The sequence below is a fragment of the Cebus imitator genome, unplaced genomic scaffold, assembly GCF_001604975.1.
Source record: "Cebus imitator isolate Cc_AM_T3 unplaced genomic scaffold, Cebus_imitator-1.0 Scaffold64, whole genome shotgun sequence".
Taxonomy (NCBI): Eukaryota; Metazoa; Chordata; class Mammalia; order Primates; family Cebidae; genus Cebus; species Cebus imitator.
In genome coordinates this window covers 7,012,251-7,025,890 of record NW_016107379.1, presented here as the reverse complement: position 1 = coordinate 7,025,890, position 13,640 = coordinate 7,012,251, and the positions used below count along the sequence as shown (strand labels likewise).

The 13,640-nt window shown below is 50.3% G+C and overlaps 1 protein-coding gene across 1 annotated transcript in view; it reads right to left on the bottom strand.

Moving 5' to 3' along the window:
* Positions 1-6,635: 6,635 nt before the first annotated feature.
* The window catches only part of ALAD (aminolevulinate dehydratase), a 13,209-nt gene continuing 6,204 nt past the window's right edge, over positions 6,636-13,640 (bottom strand). Inside the window, exons 2-12 of the mRNA XM_017530329.2 lie at positions 12,475-12,638; positions 11,172-11,222; positions 10,585-10,681; positions 9,880-10,015; positions 9,675-9,758; positions 9,486-9,574; positions 8,523-8,578; positions 8,348-8,435; positions 8,187-8,273; positions 7,735-7,864; positions 6,636-6,792 (exon numbers count right to left, since the gene is read on the bottom strand). Coding sequence (XP_017385818.1) covers positions 6,731-6,792; positions 7,735-7,864; positions 8,187-8,273; positions 8,348-8,435; positions 8,523-8,578; positions 9,486-9,574; positions 9,675-9,758; positions 9,880-10,015; positions 10,585-10,681; positions 11,172-11,222; positions 12,475-12,587 — 993 coding nt within the window. The 5' untranslated portion in view covers positions 12,588-12,638 and the 3' untranslated portion in view covers positions 6,636-6,730. The remainder of the gene's footprint in view (positions 6,793-7,734; positions 7,865-8,186; positions 8,274-8,347; positions 8,436-8,522; positions 8,579-9,485; positions 9,575-9,674; positions 9,759-9,879; positions 10,016-10,584; positions 10,682-11,171; positions 11,223-12,474; positions 12,639-13,640) is intronic.

The window sequence follows — 13,640 nt, the reverse complement described above, 5'->3', positions numbered from 1 at the left end:
CCACCATGCCCAGCTAATTTTTTGTATTTTTAGTAGAGACGGGATTTCACCATGTTGACCAGGATGGTCTCGATCTCTTGACTTCGTGATCCACCCGCCTCGGCCTCCCAAAGTGCTGGGATTACAGGCTTGAGCCACCGCGCCCGGCCCTTTCAACTCTTAAAAAACAAAACATTCTCCTGTGTTCAAGTTGGTCTGTTCACTGGGTTCACGCCTGGGAAGAAACACAAAGTACAGGGTCACAGACTTTGGCCCTGCAAGAGAGAGCCCAACTCACTTGGGGACTCACTTGAAAAACTGGTTTTGTGTTGTAAGCATGAAGCAGAAGTGGGGGTGGGAAGGGTGATTGGGACACCAGAGGTCCAAATGCATTTCACAGAATCCAAGAATGTCTGATATTGTCCACTTTTCAGGGTCACCTAAACCCTAACTCCTTAGGTTCTGGTCCCAGCTCTGCCACCTGTCTGTCTGTGAGCTCTCCATTCAATTAATTTTCTCTCTGGGCCTCAGTCTCCCAATATGCAAAATGTGAACTTTCACAAAGTGAACATATCTATGCAACCGGCACCCAGGCCAAGAAAAAGAACAATTTCCAGAACCCTACACAGCCTGTCCACTGCAGTCGCTTACCACCCAAAAGGGTAACTATCTTGACTTCTAATTGAATATTTTTACTTGTTTTTGAACTGTATGTAAACAGAATAATAGAGCCTGCACTTTTATGCCTTGCATCTTTTGCCAAAATTGTATTTGATACATCTATGTTGCTATGTGTAGTTGTAGTTAATCCATTCTCACACCTGTAATATTCCATTACACTGTTGAAGATCATTTGGGTTATCTCCAATTTTGTTTATTACACTTTTTAAATTTTTCGAGACAGGATCTCACTCTGTTACCCAGGTTGGAATGCAGTGGCACCATCTCAGCTCACTGCAACCTCTGCCTCCTGGGGTCAAGCGATTCTCTGCCTCAGTCTCCCAAGTAGCTGGAATTATAGGTGTGTGCCACCACACCTGGCAAATTTTTTTTGTGTGTTTTTAGTAGACACGGAGTTTCACCATGTTGGCTAGGCTGGTCTCGAACTCCTGACCTTGTGATCCGCCCGCCTCAGCCTCCCAAAGTTCTGGGATTACAGGCATGAACCACCGCGCCCAGCCAGTATTAGGCACTTTTATGGATGTATTGTGGTATCTCATGTGGTTTTAACTTCAATTTCTCCACTAATGAAGATAACATCTCTTCATATATGTATTGGTCAAGTTTTCACTTTTTATTTACATAGCCACACATGAATATATCCTTGTTACATATAATACATGAATAGAAATCATACATATAAAGGTAAAGTCCCTCTAAAACGAATCCCTTCACTAGTTTTATTTTCAATTGAAAAAAAATTTGTAGAAATGGGGTCTTGCTATGTTGCCCAGGCTGGTCTTTAACTCCTGGCCTCAAGCCATCCTGCCACCTTGGCCTCCTACAGTGCTGGGATTACAGGTGTGAGCCACTATCTCCATCCCCTTCCCAAGTTTTGAGCACTGGGCTTGGAGTTAAGAGACCTGAATTCCAGCCTTCGTCTGCCACTGACTAGCTTGCTCTCTAATTTCAGACAAGTCTCTCTGGGTCTGCCTCCTCATCTATAAAATCAGGGTGTTTAACTAGATATCATTATTTTGGCTTTTGTTATATCCACTGAACTGGAATCCTGATTAATACAGAGTGACTGAAGAATACCTTTTTTTTTTTTTTTTTGAGACAGTCTGTCTCTGTTCCCCAGGATGGAGAGTGCAGTGGCACGATCTTGGCTCACTGCAACCTCTGCCTCCCAGGTTCAAGAGATTCTCCTGCCTCAGCCTCCCAACTAGTTTCTAAGGACCTTTTTTCTTTAACATCCTGGCCACTGTTTCTGTGATCCCAAGAACCTCCATTAGGGAGAAATGGCCATTTGCCCCATTATCCATTCACTTCATCTTCCTTAGTGACTGAACTCCTGAATTTTAGTTGAGCATATGGCTGTCCCACTAGACTATCTATCTCCAGCCTCCCTTATAACTGGGCATGACCATGTGACTAATTTGAGACAACAGTGTGTACACAGAAATGTGTGCAACTTTTGGGTCATGACATCATAAAGAAGGGCCATGTTGTCCACTTGCTCTTCTCCTCTTCCTGCTGGCTGAAGAAGAGGACCTGATGATGGGAACTGGCCCAGCCATTGTTTTGTTTTGTTTTTTGAGATAGGGTCTCACTCTGTTGCCCATGCTGGAGTGCAGGGGTGCAACCACAACTCACTGCAACCTTGGCCTCCTGGGCTCCCTCCTGCCTCAGGCTCCTGAGTAGCTGGGACTACAGGAATGCGCCACCACGCCCAGCTAATTTTTGTATTTTTTGTAAAGACAGTTTCCCCATGTTGCCTAGGCTAGTCTCAAACTCCTGGACTAGAGTGATTCACCCGTCTCACACTTAATCCCAACACTTTGGGATTACAGGTGTGAGCCACTGTGCCCAGCACCAGCCATCTTTGTTCATGAGATGGAGGCCAAGATGCGCTGACGATGACAGAACAAGGCAAAAGCTGAGACCGCTCACAACATACTGCTGACATATCAGCCCTGGATTGCTTAGAGAGAAGTACATTTTCATCTCAAGCTATCATTATTTTGGCTTTTGTTATATCCACTGAACCAGAATCCTGATTAATACAGACTGACTAGACTTTTTATGTTTTGTTTTTTGACAGAGTCTGACTCTGTCGCCCAGTGCAGTGGTGTGATCTCAGCTCACTGAAACCTACATCTCCCGGGTTCAAGTGATTCTCCTGCCTCAGCCTCCCAAGTAGCTGGGACTACAGGTGTCTGCCACCACGCCTGGCTAATTTTTTGTAATTTTAGTAGAGATGGGTTTCTACCATGTTGGCCAGGCTGGTCTTAAACTCCTGACCTCAAGTGATCCACCCACTTTGGCCTCCCAAAGTGCTGGGATTACAGGTGTGAGCCACTGTGCCTGGCTCCAAGAATGACTTTAGATTGGATATTGGGTCAGTTTTCTCAGAGAGAGGGACACTTTGAGCTGAGATCTTAACAAGAGAGACACCCATATAGATTTAGGGGAAAAGCATTCCAGGCCAAGGAGACCACTCGTGCAAAAGTTCGGTCCTCAACAGCATTCTGTGTAATGAGGCCTACCTGGTCAGTCATGGCACCCCCATCTCCCATCCCACTGTTTACAGTGACTGAGCCAAGAGTGGACCATGTGACCTGAAGAGGAGATTTGGTATGTAAGTGATGGGACAGAAAGGATCTTCCTCTGGGATTACAAATCTTTTTTTTTTTTTTTTTTTTTAAACAAAGTCACTTTATTTATTTATTTATTTATTTATTTATTTATTTATTTATTGAGACGGAGTTTCACTCATGTTACCCAGGCTGGAGTGCAATGGCGCGATCTCGGCTCACTGCAACCTCTGCCTCCTGGGTTCAGGCAATTCTCCTGCCTCAGCCTCCTGAGTAGCTGGGATTACAGGCACGCACCACCATGCCCAGCTATTTTTTTTTTTTGAGACGGAGTTTCGCTCTTGTTACCCAGGCTGGAGTGCAATGGCGCGTTTTCGGCTCACCGCAACCTCTGCCTCCCGGGTTCAGGCAATTCTCCTGCCTCAGCCTCCTGAGTCGCTGGGATTACAGGCACGCGCCACCATGCCCAGCTAATGTTTTGTATTTTTAATAGAGACGGGGTTTCACCATGCTGACCAGGATGGTCTTGATCTCTTGACCTCGTGATCCACCCGCCTCGGCCTCCCAAAGTGCTGGGATTACAGGCTTGAGCCACCGCGCCCGGCCTACAAATCTTAAAGACTATTTAAGCCTAGAGTTATTGAGGATCGTGTTGCTGGCAAGTGGTGGGCAAAAACCCACCTGAGTGTAAAGCTAACCTGGGACAAACACAGACGAGAGCTAGAAAGTGACAGAGTCCTCCATGAGACCTTCGACCCTGGGTCCAACCACACCTGTCCTTATCACAAGCCAGTTATGAAAACCAATCATGGCCGGGTATGGTGGCTCTTGCCTGTAATTTCAGCATTTTTAGAGGCTAAGGTGATAGATCACGAGGTCAGGAGTTCAAGACCAGCCTGGCCACAATGGTGAAACGCTGTCTCTACTAAAAATACAAAAATTAGCTGGGTGTGGTGGTGGGCACCTGTAATCCCAGCTACTCAGGAGGCTGAGGCAGAGAACTGCTTGAACCTGGGAGGCAGAGGTTGCAGTGAGCCAAGATCATGCCATTGCACTCAGCCTAGGCGACAGAGCAAGACTCTGACTCAAAAACAAAAACAAAAAAGAAAGCCAGTCATGTCCTTCTTTGCTTTCAAACTGGATCTCCATCACCTGCAACCAAGAAGTTGCCTGGTCTCCTTGGTCTCCCCCTATTAGTGGAGGTAACTGCAGATGTCCCCGAACTATGATCATTCAACTCACGATTTTTGACCTTACATTTATAACTTTATTACCATTTTTGTGTTGGTAGTTTTGCCCAATGTAGGCTAATGTAAGTGTTCTTAGCATGTTTAAGGAATGCTAGACTAAGCTATGATGTTTGGTAGGTTAGGTATATTAAATGCATTTTTGACATATGATCATATTTTCAACTTATGGTGGGTTTATCACGATGTAAACCCATCACATAAGTGGAGGGGTATAACATTGTTAGACCTATAAATTTGCTGCTGATTATTGGCAGGTGGTATGGTACAGTGATTAGGGGCAGAGGCCTTAGAGTTGGACTATGGGTTCAAATCCCAGCTTGGCTGTATCCTGTGTGGTTCTAACCCAGTTCTGCCACAAACTTGTTAAGTGGCCTTGAGTGAGTCACATAAGCTCTCTAGATGTGGCTTCCTCATTGCAAAATGTCTCAAGCTAAGTATTCTCCTTCCACCCTGACTCTGCTTCTGTTCCTCCATCCAGCCTTCCCCGTCTCAGTAAATGATGCATTAGCCACCCAGAAGTTCAAGCCAGACTCATCCCTGAGATCTAATCTACCTTCTAAACACATCCACATCCGTTCCACTTTCTCCATCCCCACTGTCACCCCTCCAGTTCATGCCGTCAATACTTTTCATCTGCACTTTGCCATAGAAATGTTAAAATACTTCTACAAACTGCAAATTTGATTGAGTCATTCTGAAAAGGCGAATGTGGCCCTTGACCCCTGCATGGTTTGGTCCTGGTCTGTCTCTCTCATTTCGGGCCATGCTCTCAGTGCTCCAGACAGCCCAGCCTTGCGTTCCTCCAGCTAGGCGCCCGAGGGACTTTGCACAACTCTTCCCTCTCCCTGGAATGCTCTTCCCCAATTACGTCTTAGTTTGATGGCTCACCCTTCAAGTCTAGGCTCAAATGTCAGCCCTTCAGGGAAGTATTTTCTGATCCTTCAAAGCAGGTCAGAGCCTGGTGTCCTCCTTCACAGCACCTGTCACCACATCACTGGTGCATATCTGCCTCCTTCCCAACCACTGTTTCTTTCTTTCTTTCTTTCTTTCTTTTTTTTTGAAATGGAGTCTCACTCTGTTGCCCAGGCTGGAGTGCAATGGCATGATCTCAGCTCAATGCAATTTCCACCTCTCAGGTTCAAGCAATTCTCCTGTCTCAGCCTCCTGAGTAGCTGGGACTATAGGCACCCGCCACCACACCCAGCTAACTTTTGTATTTTCAGTAGAGATGGGGTTTCACCATATTGGCCATGCTGGTCTCAAACTCTTGACCTTGTGATCTGCCCGCCCCCACCTCCCAAAGTGCTGGGATTACAAGCATGAGCCACCGCGCCTGGCCCCAACCACGGTTTCAAGAGAGGCCCCTTCTCTGCTGTTCTCTGTCTCAGACCCCTTCTTTCCTTCAAAGCACTTATCACAATGTGTAACTGCTTTATTTCTTGTTTTCTTCTTAGCTGTCTCCCCTATTCTCTTTGTATAATTTCCCTGAAGAGACAAGTTGAGGTCTGTCCTGCTGTATTCCCAGGACCCAGCCCTGAACCGAGGAGCAGAGCAGAGCCTCAAAAAGTATCTCTTGAATAAAAAGTGTTTCTGGTGGTAGCATCTCCAGCAATCAGGAACTCCCTCTTTGCCTCTAAGTTTTGATCCTCAGGCAATATTTCTGCTGCTAATGAGGCATTCTTCTCTGGGTTTATGGTTCAGGGCAGAACAGGAGACCTCAGGCAGCCTGGCAACCTCTGGCCTGTGTGGGAAATGCCTTCCAGTGGAATCGCAGCACATTTCCACTCTAACCCAGGGATATCGATCTAGGTCTCAGTCCCACACCCTGCTCTGCTGCCAGAAGCTTTCCAAGGCTTCTCAGTCCCCAAGATGCCACTGTCCTCCTCTTCCCCTAATGCTCCAAGACCCTCCCCCAGCCAGGCCCCACCAAGCCTGTGCCCCAACTCCAGGTTGCTTTCAAGCTGAAGCCACACTAGAGGAAAGAGCTGAGAGTGAGCTGAGGTCAGCTCAGGGCTGATCCAGGGGAGGGGCAGGGAAGCTTGGGAAAGCCCATAGGATGCAGCTGCGAGTTGTTAAGAGTTAGCATGCCGGCAAAACCACCAAGGGCTGCTGGGCCCACCAGCATGTAAGCAGGAAGAGGGCACGAGGGCACAGTTCTAAAAGCAGCATTTACTTTGGTTTTCACTTCTCTGCGGCCCTGGGAACTTTTTAAAGTTCTGATTCTCAGGTCTGGCACTCTCCCCATCATTCCTCCTTCAGCCACTGCAGCAGCTGGGGTGTGTAGTAGGTGATGATGATGTCAGCACCTGTGTTGGGAGAGATGCAGAAAGTTGGGGGTGGTGGGGGTGGTGATCAGCTCTGAGCACACCTTCTGTGATGGGAGGGCCAGGTGGGGAAGAGGGCTACCATGAAGAGGCACAGCCTGTGGGCACACCACATTAAGATGGAGCCTGGTAGCTGGGCATGGTGGCTCACGCCCGTAATCCCAGCACTTTGGGAGGCCGAGGCGGGTGGATCACAAGGTCAGGAGTTTGAGATTAGCCTGGCCAATATGGTGAAACCCTGTCTCCACTAAAAATACAAAAAATTAGCCAGGTGTGGTGGTGGGTGCCTGTAATCCCAGCTACTCAGGAGGCTGAGGCAGGAGAATCACTTGAACTCAGGAGGCTGAGGTGGCAGTGAGCTGAGATCGTGCCACTGCATTCCAGCCTGGGTGACAGAGCAAGACTCCGTCTCAAAAAAAAGAAAGATGTAAAAGAAAGATGAAGCCTGGCTTTGGGTAGCTCTACTTCTTGGGCAAGTCATTTTTAATTTTGGAACCTCAGTTTGCTAAAGTATAAAAGGCACCGTGAAGGAAATAGGTTAGATGCAAGTTCTCTTCCCATGCTGGTGTGCAATCTAACAAAACAAGCCCCCTTTATGGAGTGGTATTACCTCATTGAATGCTCAGGACAACCGTGCACCAGGTATCTTATCCCCGGTTATCCAGTTATGGATGAGGACACTGAGGTTCGGAGAAGTGGCTCGCCCACGTTCTCACAAACAAAAATTAACGGAGGGCTCTGCTTTCTTCACCGTGCCGTGTTGTATGCTGCAGCTCCATATCTCTTCCTCAATTTGTGTCTGTTTCGATCACTAGCAATTCCCACCATGAGACTCCAAACTCTCAGGACTTCATTCCCCGGTCTAGGCAGAGTGCTTACAGTCCCTGAGGCGCAGGTCGAAACACCCCGCCCCTGCCTGCTTACCTGCTCTGCGGAAGGCAGTCATGGCCTCCAGTACAGCGGCCTTGAGATCAAATGCCCCAGCCTGGGCTCCGTGCCACAGCATGGCAAACTCTCCAGAAACGTGGTACACGGCGAGAGGGAGGTGGGGGTGCTGCAGAGAAGCAGACAGGCAGACAGGCTGAAATGGAGGGTGGGTGTGGCTCCGGGAGTGTCCCTTCCCCCTGCTCAGTCTGTGACCATCTGAGCCCCGTGCCCTGGGTTACTGCGGCTGGCAGCCTGGCCCACTCTTGAACAGTTAGAGCAGGGCTGTCTGAGTCTCCTACCAGCCCTGGCACACAAGGCCATGGTGGTTCCTGGGCAGGGTTGGGGGAGTCCTGCTCAAGGGCAGACTGCTTCCAACTCTGAGATTCCAGAGTCTGTGGAAAACTCTGTCCCGTCCCCCTGATCCCCCTTTACCTCGGGCCTGTGCTCACCTTGTCCTTTACCTCCCGCACGATGTCCAGGTAGGGCATTCCTGGCTTCACCATGAGCATGTCAGCTCCTTCCCGTACATCCCGGTCCTAAGGGATGAGGGTATAGTATGGGCGGTGCCTGGGAGGGGGCTGAGGGTGGCACTCAAGCCCTAGTTACTCACCACAGCTCGGAGGGCCAGGCCTCGTGCTCCAGGGGGCAGCTGGTAGCAGCGGCGGTCCCCAAAAGCTGGGCTTGACTGAGCCGCATCCCTGCAAAGCAGAGTCATCAAGGTGGGCTCCAGCTTTGGGCCATCGGGCCAGGGATTTAACAGCAGGCCTCTGCCCACCCCTGCTCACCGGAAAGGGCCATAGAAACAGGAAGCAAACTTGGCACTGTAGCTCATCACTGATACCTATGGGGAGATAATGGGGGTCTTGGCTCAGTCGGTCCTTGCCAGGAGTCCCAGGGTGATGTGGCAGGGAGAGAAAGGCCCTAGGCTGGGAAGGAGGGTGTCTGTCTGGTCCTGTTGGAGCACTGGGATTGATTTCCCCGTCAAGAGACCCAGAGGCTGACACGTTCCTCAAAGCCTCATTCAGCACTGTCTTCAGCTCTGTGATCCTTTTTTTCTTTCAAGACAGAGTCTTGCTCTGTCACCTAGGATGAACTGTAGTGGCGTGATCTCAGCTCACTGCAACCTCCACCTCCTGGGTTCAAGCGATTCTCCTGCCTCAGCCTCCCGAGTAGCTGGGATTACAGGCGCCTGCCACCACGCCCAGCTAATTTTTGTGTGTGTGTGTGTTTTTTTTTTTTTTTCAGACGGAGTTTCGCTCTTGTTACCCAGGCTGGAGTGCAATGGCGCGATCTTGGCTCACAGCAACCTCCGCCTCCTGGGTTCAGGCAATTCTCCTCCCTCAGCCTCCTGAGTAGCTGGGATTACAGGCACGCGCCACCATGCCCAGCTAATTTTTTGTATTTTTAGTAGAGACGGGGTTTCACCATGTTGACCAGGATGGTCTCAATCTCTTGACCTCATGATCCACCCGCCTCGGCCTCCCAAAGTGCTGGGATTACAGGCTTGAGCCACCGCGCCCGGCCAATTTTTGTGTTTTTAGTAGAGATGGCATTTCACCATGTTGGCCAGGCTGGTCTTGAACTCCTGACCTCTAGTGATCCACCTGCTCTAGCCTCCCAAAGTGCTGGGATTACAGGTGCAAGCCACCACGCCCAGCAGTTCTGTCATTCTTAGCACACATGGGGGCTGGGCTGGTGCAGACTCTCTCCTCCCGGCCCCACGCTGCTCCCTGCACTCCTGTCCTTACCCTGTTGCCGAATCCATGTGCCAGTAGGGCCTCCTTGATGGCTTCCACTCGTCCATCCATCATGTCCGACGGGGCTACCACCTGACATCCTGCAGGGCAGAGGGGGGCCTTCAGAACTCTGGGACCCTCCCAGCCACTCTGCCACCTCCCTGACCCAGAGGTGCCCATTCCTGCTGGTGGTTCACTCACCTGCCTTGGCATATGACAGTGCCACCTCAGCCAGCCGCTGGCGGCTCTCCTCGGCCCGGAATGCTCCATTTTCACTCAGGAGCCCTGCAGGACAGATGGCTGGGTTTTGGGGAGCACCTTGGACCCTGGCCTGTCCCCACCCTGGTGAGAAGTGGGCAGTGGGAATGTGGGTGGCAGCGGGCTGGTTGGGAGGAAGGGAGCTCACCACAGTGACCATGGGAGGTATAGGGACACAGGCAGACGTCACAGGCCACCAGGAGGTTGGGGAAGGTCTTCCTCAAAAGACGGATCGCCTCGATAGCTGGGGACTCCTCGGAGTCAGCTGCGGAACCCCGCTCGTCCTAGGGGCAGGGGAGGGACAAACAGTGTGTCTGTTACATGTAGCTTCAGAAGGCAGGACAGCAGCCATCACAGAGCACAGCCCTGACCCTCTCCTTCCTTTATTGTCACAGCCCCTGGGTAAGAAAGCTCATGTCCCTTCACCTGTGGCCCCAGGGCCAGCACCAGGTTGGAGTGAGGATGCAGTCAGTGTGGACCCTCAGCCCACCCTCACCCAACCTCCCTTCCTTTTTCTGGTATGTATGTATGTATGTATGTATGTATGTATTTGGAGACAGGGTCTTGCCCAGGTTGGAGTGCACTGGCACGATCTTGGCTCACTACAGCCTCAACTTTCTGAGCTCAAGTGATCCTCCCACCTCTCCACCTCCCGAGTAGCTGGGACTACAGGTGTGTACCACCACACCCGGCTAACTTTTGTATTTTTTTGTAGAGATGGGGTTTTGCCATGTTGCCCAGGCTGGTCTCAAAATTCTGGGCTCAAGTGATCCACCCGCCTTGGCCTCCCAAAGTGCTGGAAATATGGGCGTGAGCACAATCTTCCTTCTTAACCCCTCCTTCGATTCTTCACCTTGGGAACTCTGCTGGGGACACCGAAGATCAGGACACAGCGTAGGCCCTCTTCCACCAAGGGCCTCATCATCTCTTCCAGCCGGTTCACACCATACCTGCGTGGGCACGGGTAGAGGGGCTGAAGGAAGGCAGGTCCCAGGCAGAGGTCCTCTGGACCCCCCACACTGTGCCTCTGTTTGGAGCCAAGCTACATATGGCACCAGGAGGGTGAGCCTCCAGGAGAGGAAGGGGCAGGGATGCACCCACTAAATAGGAGGGAAGACTGAGGCCCTGAGTAGCAGAGCTCTGCAATTCCGCAGTGGCAGGTTCCTCCGAGGCCCTCTTATTAAACTCCCATCTGCAGTTCAGCTCCCTTCTGCAACAGCCTCTGCCGCGACACCTCTGGTGATGGGTAGCTCATGACTTTATGGGGCTGCCTCTTCCACTGCGGAACAGCTCTGGCCCTGAGAAAACCCTTCCCTCTACTGAGCTGATGTCTGCCTGTTCGCATCTTCAACCTCCTGGGTCCGCTTCTGCCTCCCGGCACTTCCACCTGTGGAATCTCTCCCTCCACCACCCTCTTGCCCCCACCTCCACATCTCCTACCTGGCCACTCCTGGGAGGCTGGCAATAGGCTGTACGTCATCAGGAACATCCCTGCAAGAGTGGGGGGTGGGATATGGATTGGTGGCTGTGGGAAGGGCCAGTGGTGAGGGGATGCCTGAGAGGGATGGTTGGGAAGCAGGGAAGAAATATGGGTGTGGAGATGGTGGGAGGAGGGTGAGATCCAGTGTCTGGCTTCCCTGCCTGGCCAAGCCCAGGGCCTGAAATAATAATAGGAACAACAAGAGTAACAGTGACAACAGTAGCAGCTGGACTAAAAGAACAGCAGTTACAGGAAGGAATTAGTGGTTAACAACTTGGACTCTGAAGTCAGCAGGTCCTTGCTTCCTATCCCAGTCTACTGCCTGGGTGACTGTGGCCAAGTTCTATCATCTCTTTGAGTCTCAGGCCTTCACCTGTATGATGGGTGAATTCATTCACTCAACAAATATTTATTGAGTAATTCTATGTGCCAAGTACTGTTCTAGGCCCTGATGATACAACAGTGAACAAAATAGACAAACATCCCTACCGGCATGGAGCTGATGTCCTGGAGGATATCTACTGCTTCTTCATACAAATGCTCTCAGAATTGAATGACAAAATGTGTGTAGGTGCTTAGAATAGTACCTGGTACACAGCAAGGACTCAGTAAATGTCTGCATTATTATTGTTGTTATTATTATTTTGAGACAGAGTTTCACTCTTGTTGATCAGGCTGGAGTACATTGTCTCGATCTCAGCTCACCGCAACCTCCGCCTCCTGGGTTCAAGTGATTCTCCTGCCTCAGTCTCCCACGTAGCTGGGATTACAGGCATGCTCCATCACACCCGGCTAATTTTGTATTTTTAGTAGAGATGGGGTTTTCCATGTTGGTCAGGCTGGTCTTGAACTCCCGACCTCAGGTAATCCACCCGCCTTGGCCTCCCAAAGTGCTGGGATTACAGGCATGAGCCACCGCACCCGGCCGTTATTATTAACAATAACGACTGCCATCCCTTACAGGTACATAGCACTTTACAACCCACAGAGCACCTTCTCAGATTCTGTCCTATTGCAAGAACTCAGGATGGCAGGCAAGGGTTATTCTTCTAATTTTCCAAATGGAATGACTGAGTTCTTTCAAAGCTTGTTTTGTTCCTAAGATTCCTGTCCTTAATCCAAGTTGGCTGCTTCCAATACCTTGAATTTCAAGCTGACCGCTCACTTTGCCATGCCCAGCAATACTGATGCCCGCTCCAGTCAACACTCCCTCCCCAACCCCAACCGGCAGAGCAGAGGCCTGGCCCATTCTTGGAGACTCACGTGACAAAGATGGGGTAGATGAGGTTGGAGGCATTGAGGGTGGCGGTGGCTGTCTGCCAGGACCGAAGCAGTGGGTGGAAGTAGCCACTGTGCAGAATGGACTGGGGCTGCATGGCGTGGGCCAGTGGGCACAGGGCTCCTGGGGTGTTGGCTGCAGGCTGTGTCTGTGGGGGGTGATGGGTGCCACATGAGACATGGTCCCTGTCCTCAGGAGATGGTCACATTTGGAAGACAGCTCTTCCAGATTCCTGCCTCCCCTCTGTCTAGCCCAATGCTACTCACAGCATGGTTCACCAATCCCTGCTGGCCAAGAAGGTAAGTAGAGAAATGAAAGTAAGTCTTCAGAAACTTTCATGGGCCAGGTGCAGTGGCCCACACCTGTAATCCCAGCACTTTGGGAGGCTGAGGTGGCAGGATTGCTTGAGCCCAGGAGTTTGAGGCCAGCCTGGGCAACGTGGTAAGACCCTGTATCTACAAAAAGTTTAAAAATTAGCCAGTGTGGTGGTGCACACCTGTAGTCCAGCTACTCAGGAGGCTAAAGCAAAAGGATGGCATGAGCCTGGGAGCTCAAGGCTGCAGTGAGCTATGACTGCACCACTACACTCTAGCCTGGGCAACAGAGGGAGACTTGTCTCTAAAAAGTAATAATTTTATTTTATTTCATTTTATCAAAGAATCAATAGATTGGAAATACAAAGAAAAAAAAAAAAAACGAATCTTTTCCTATGCATAGTTTGAGAAACACTGATCTAGCCAACATTTAAACTTTGTTTATTCCATAAAAAATGCCCATGTTCATGGCAGAACTTTTAGAAAAGTACAGATAAGCAGAAAGAGAAAAATCCCCTGTGATTCTATCTTAGAGAAAAGTACTGTTGGCCGGGCATGGTGCTCATGCCCATAATCCCAGCACTTTGGGAGGCTAAGGTGGGCAGATCACTTGAGGTAAGGAATTAGAGACCAGTCTGGCCAACATGGTGAAACACCATCTCTACTGAAAATACAGAAGAAAATTAGCTGGGCGTGGGGATGCACACCTGTAATCCCAACTACTGGGGAGGCTGAGGCAGAAGAATCGTTTGCACCCAGGAGGTGGAGGTTGCAGTGAGCCAAGACTGTGTCACTACTGCACTCCAGCCTGGGCAGCAGAGCAAGACTTTGTCTCA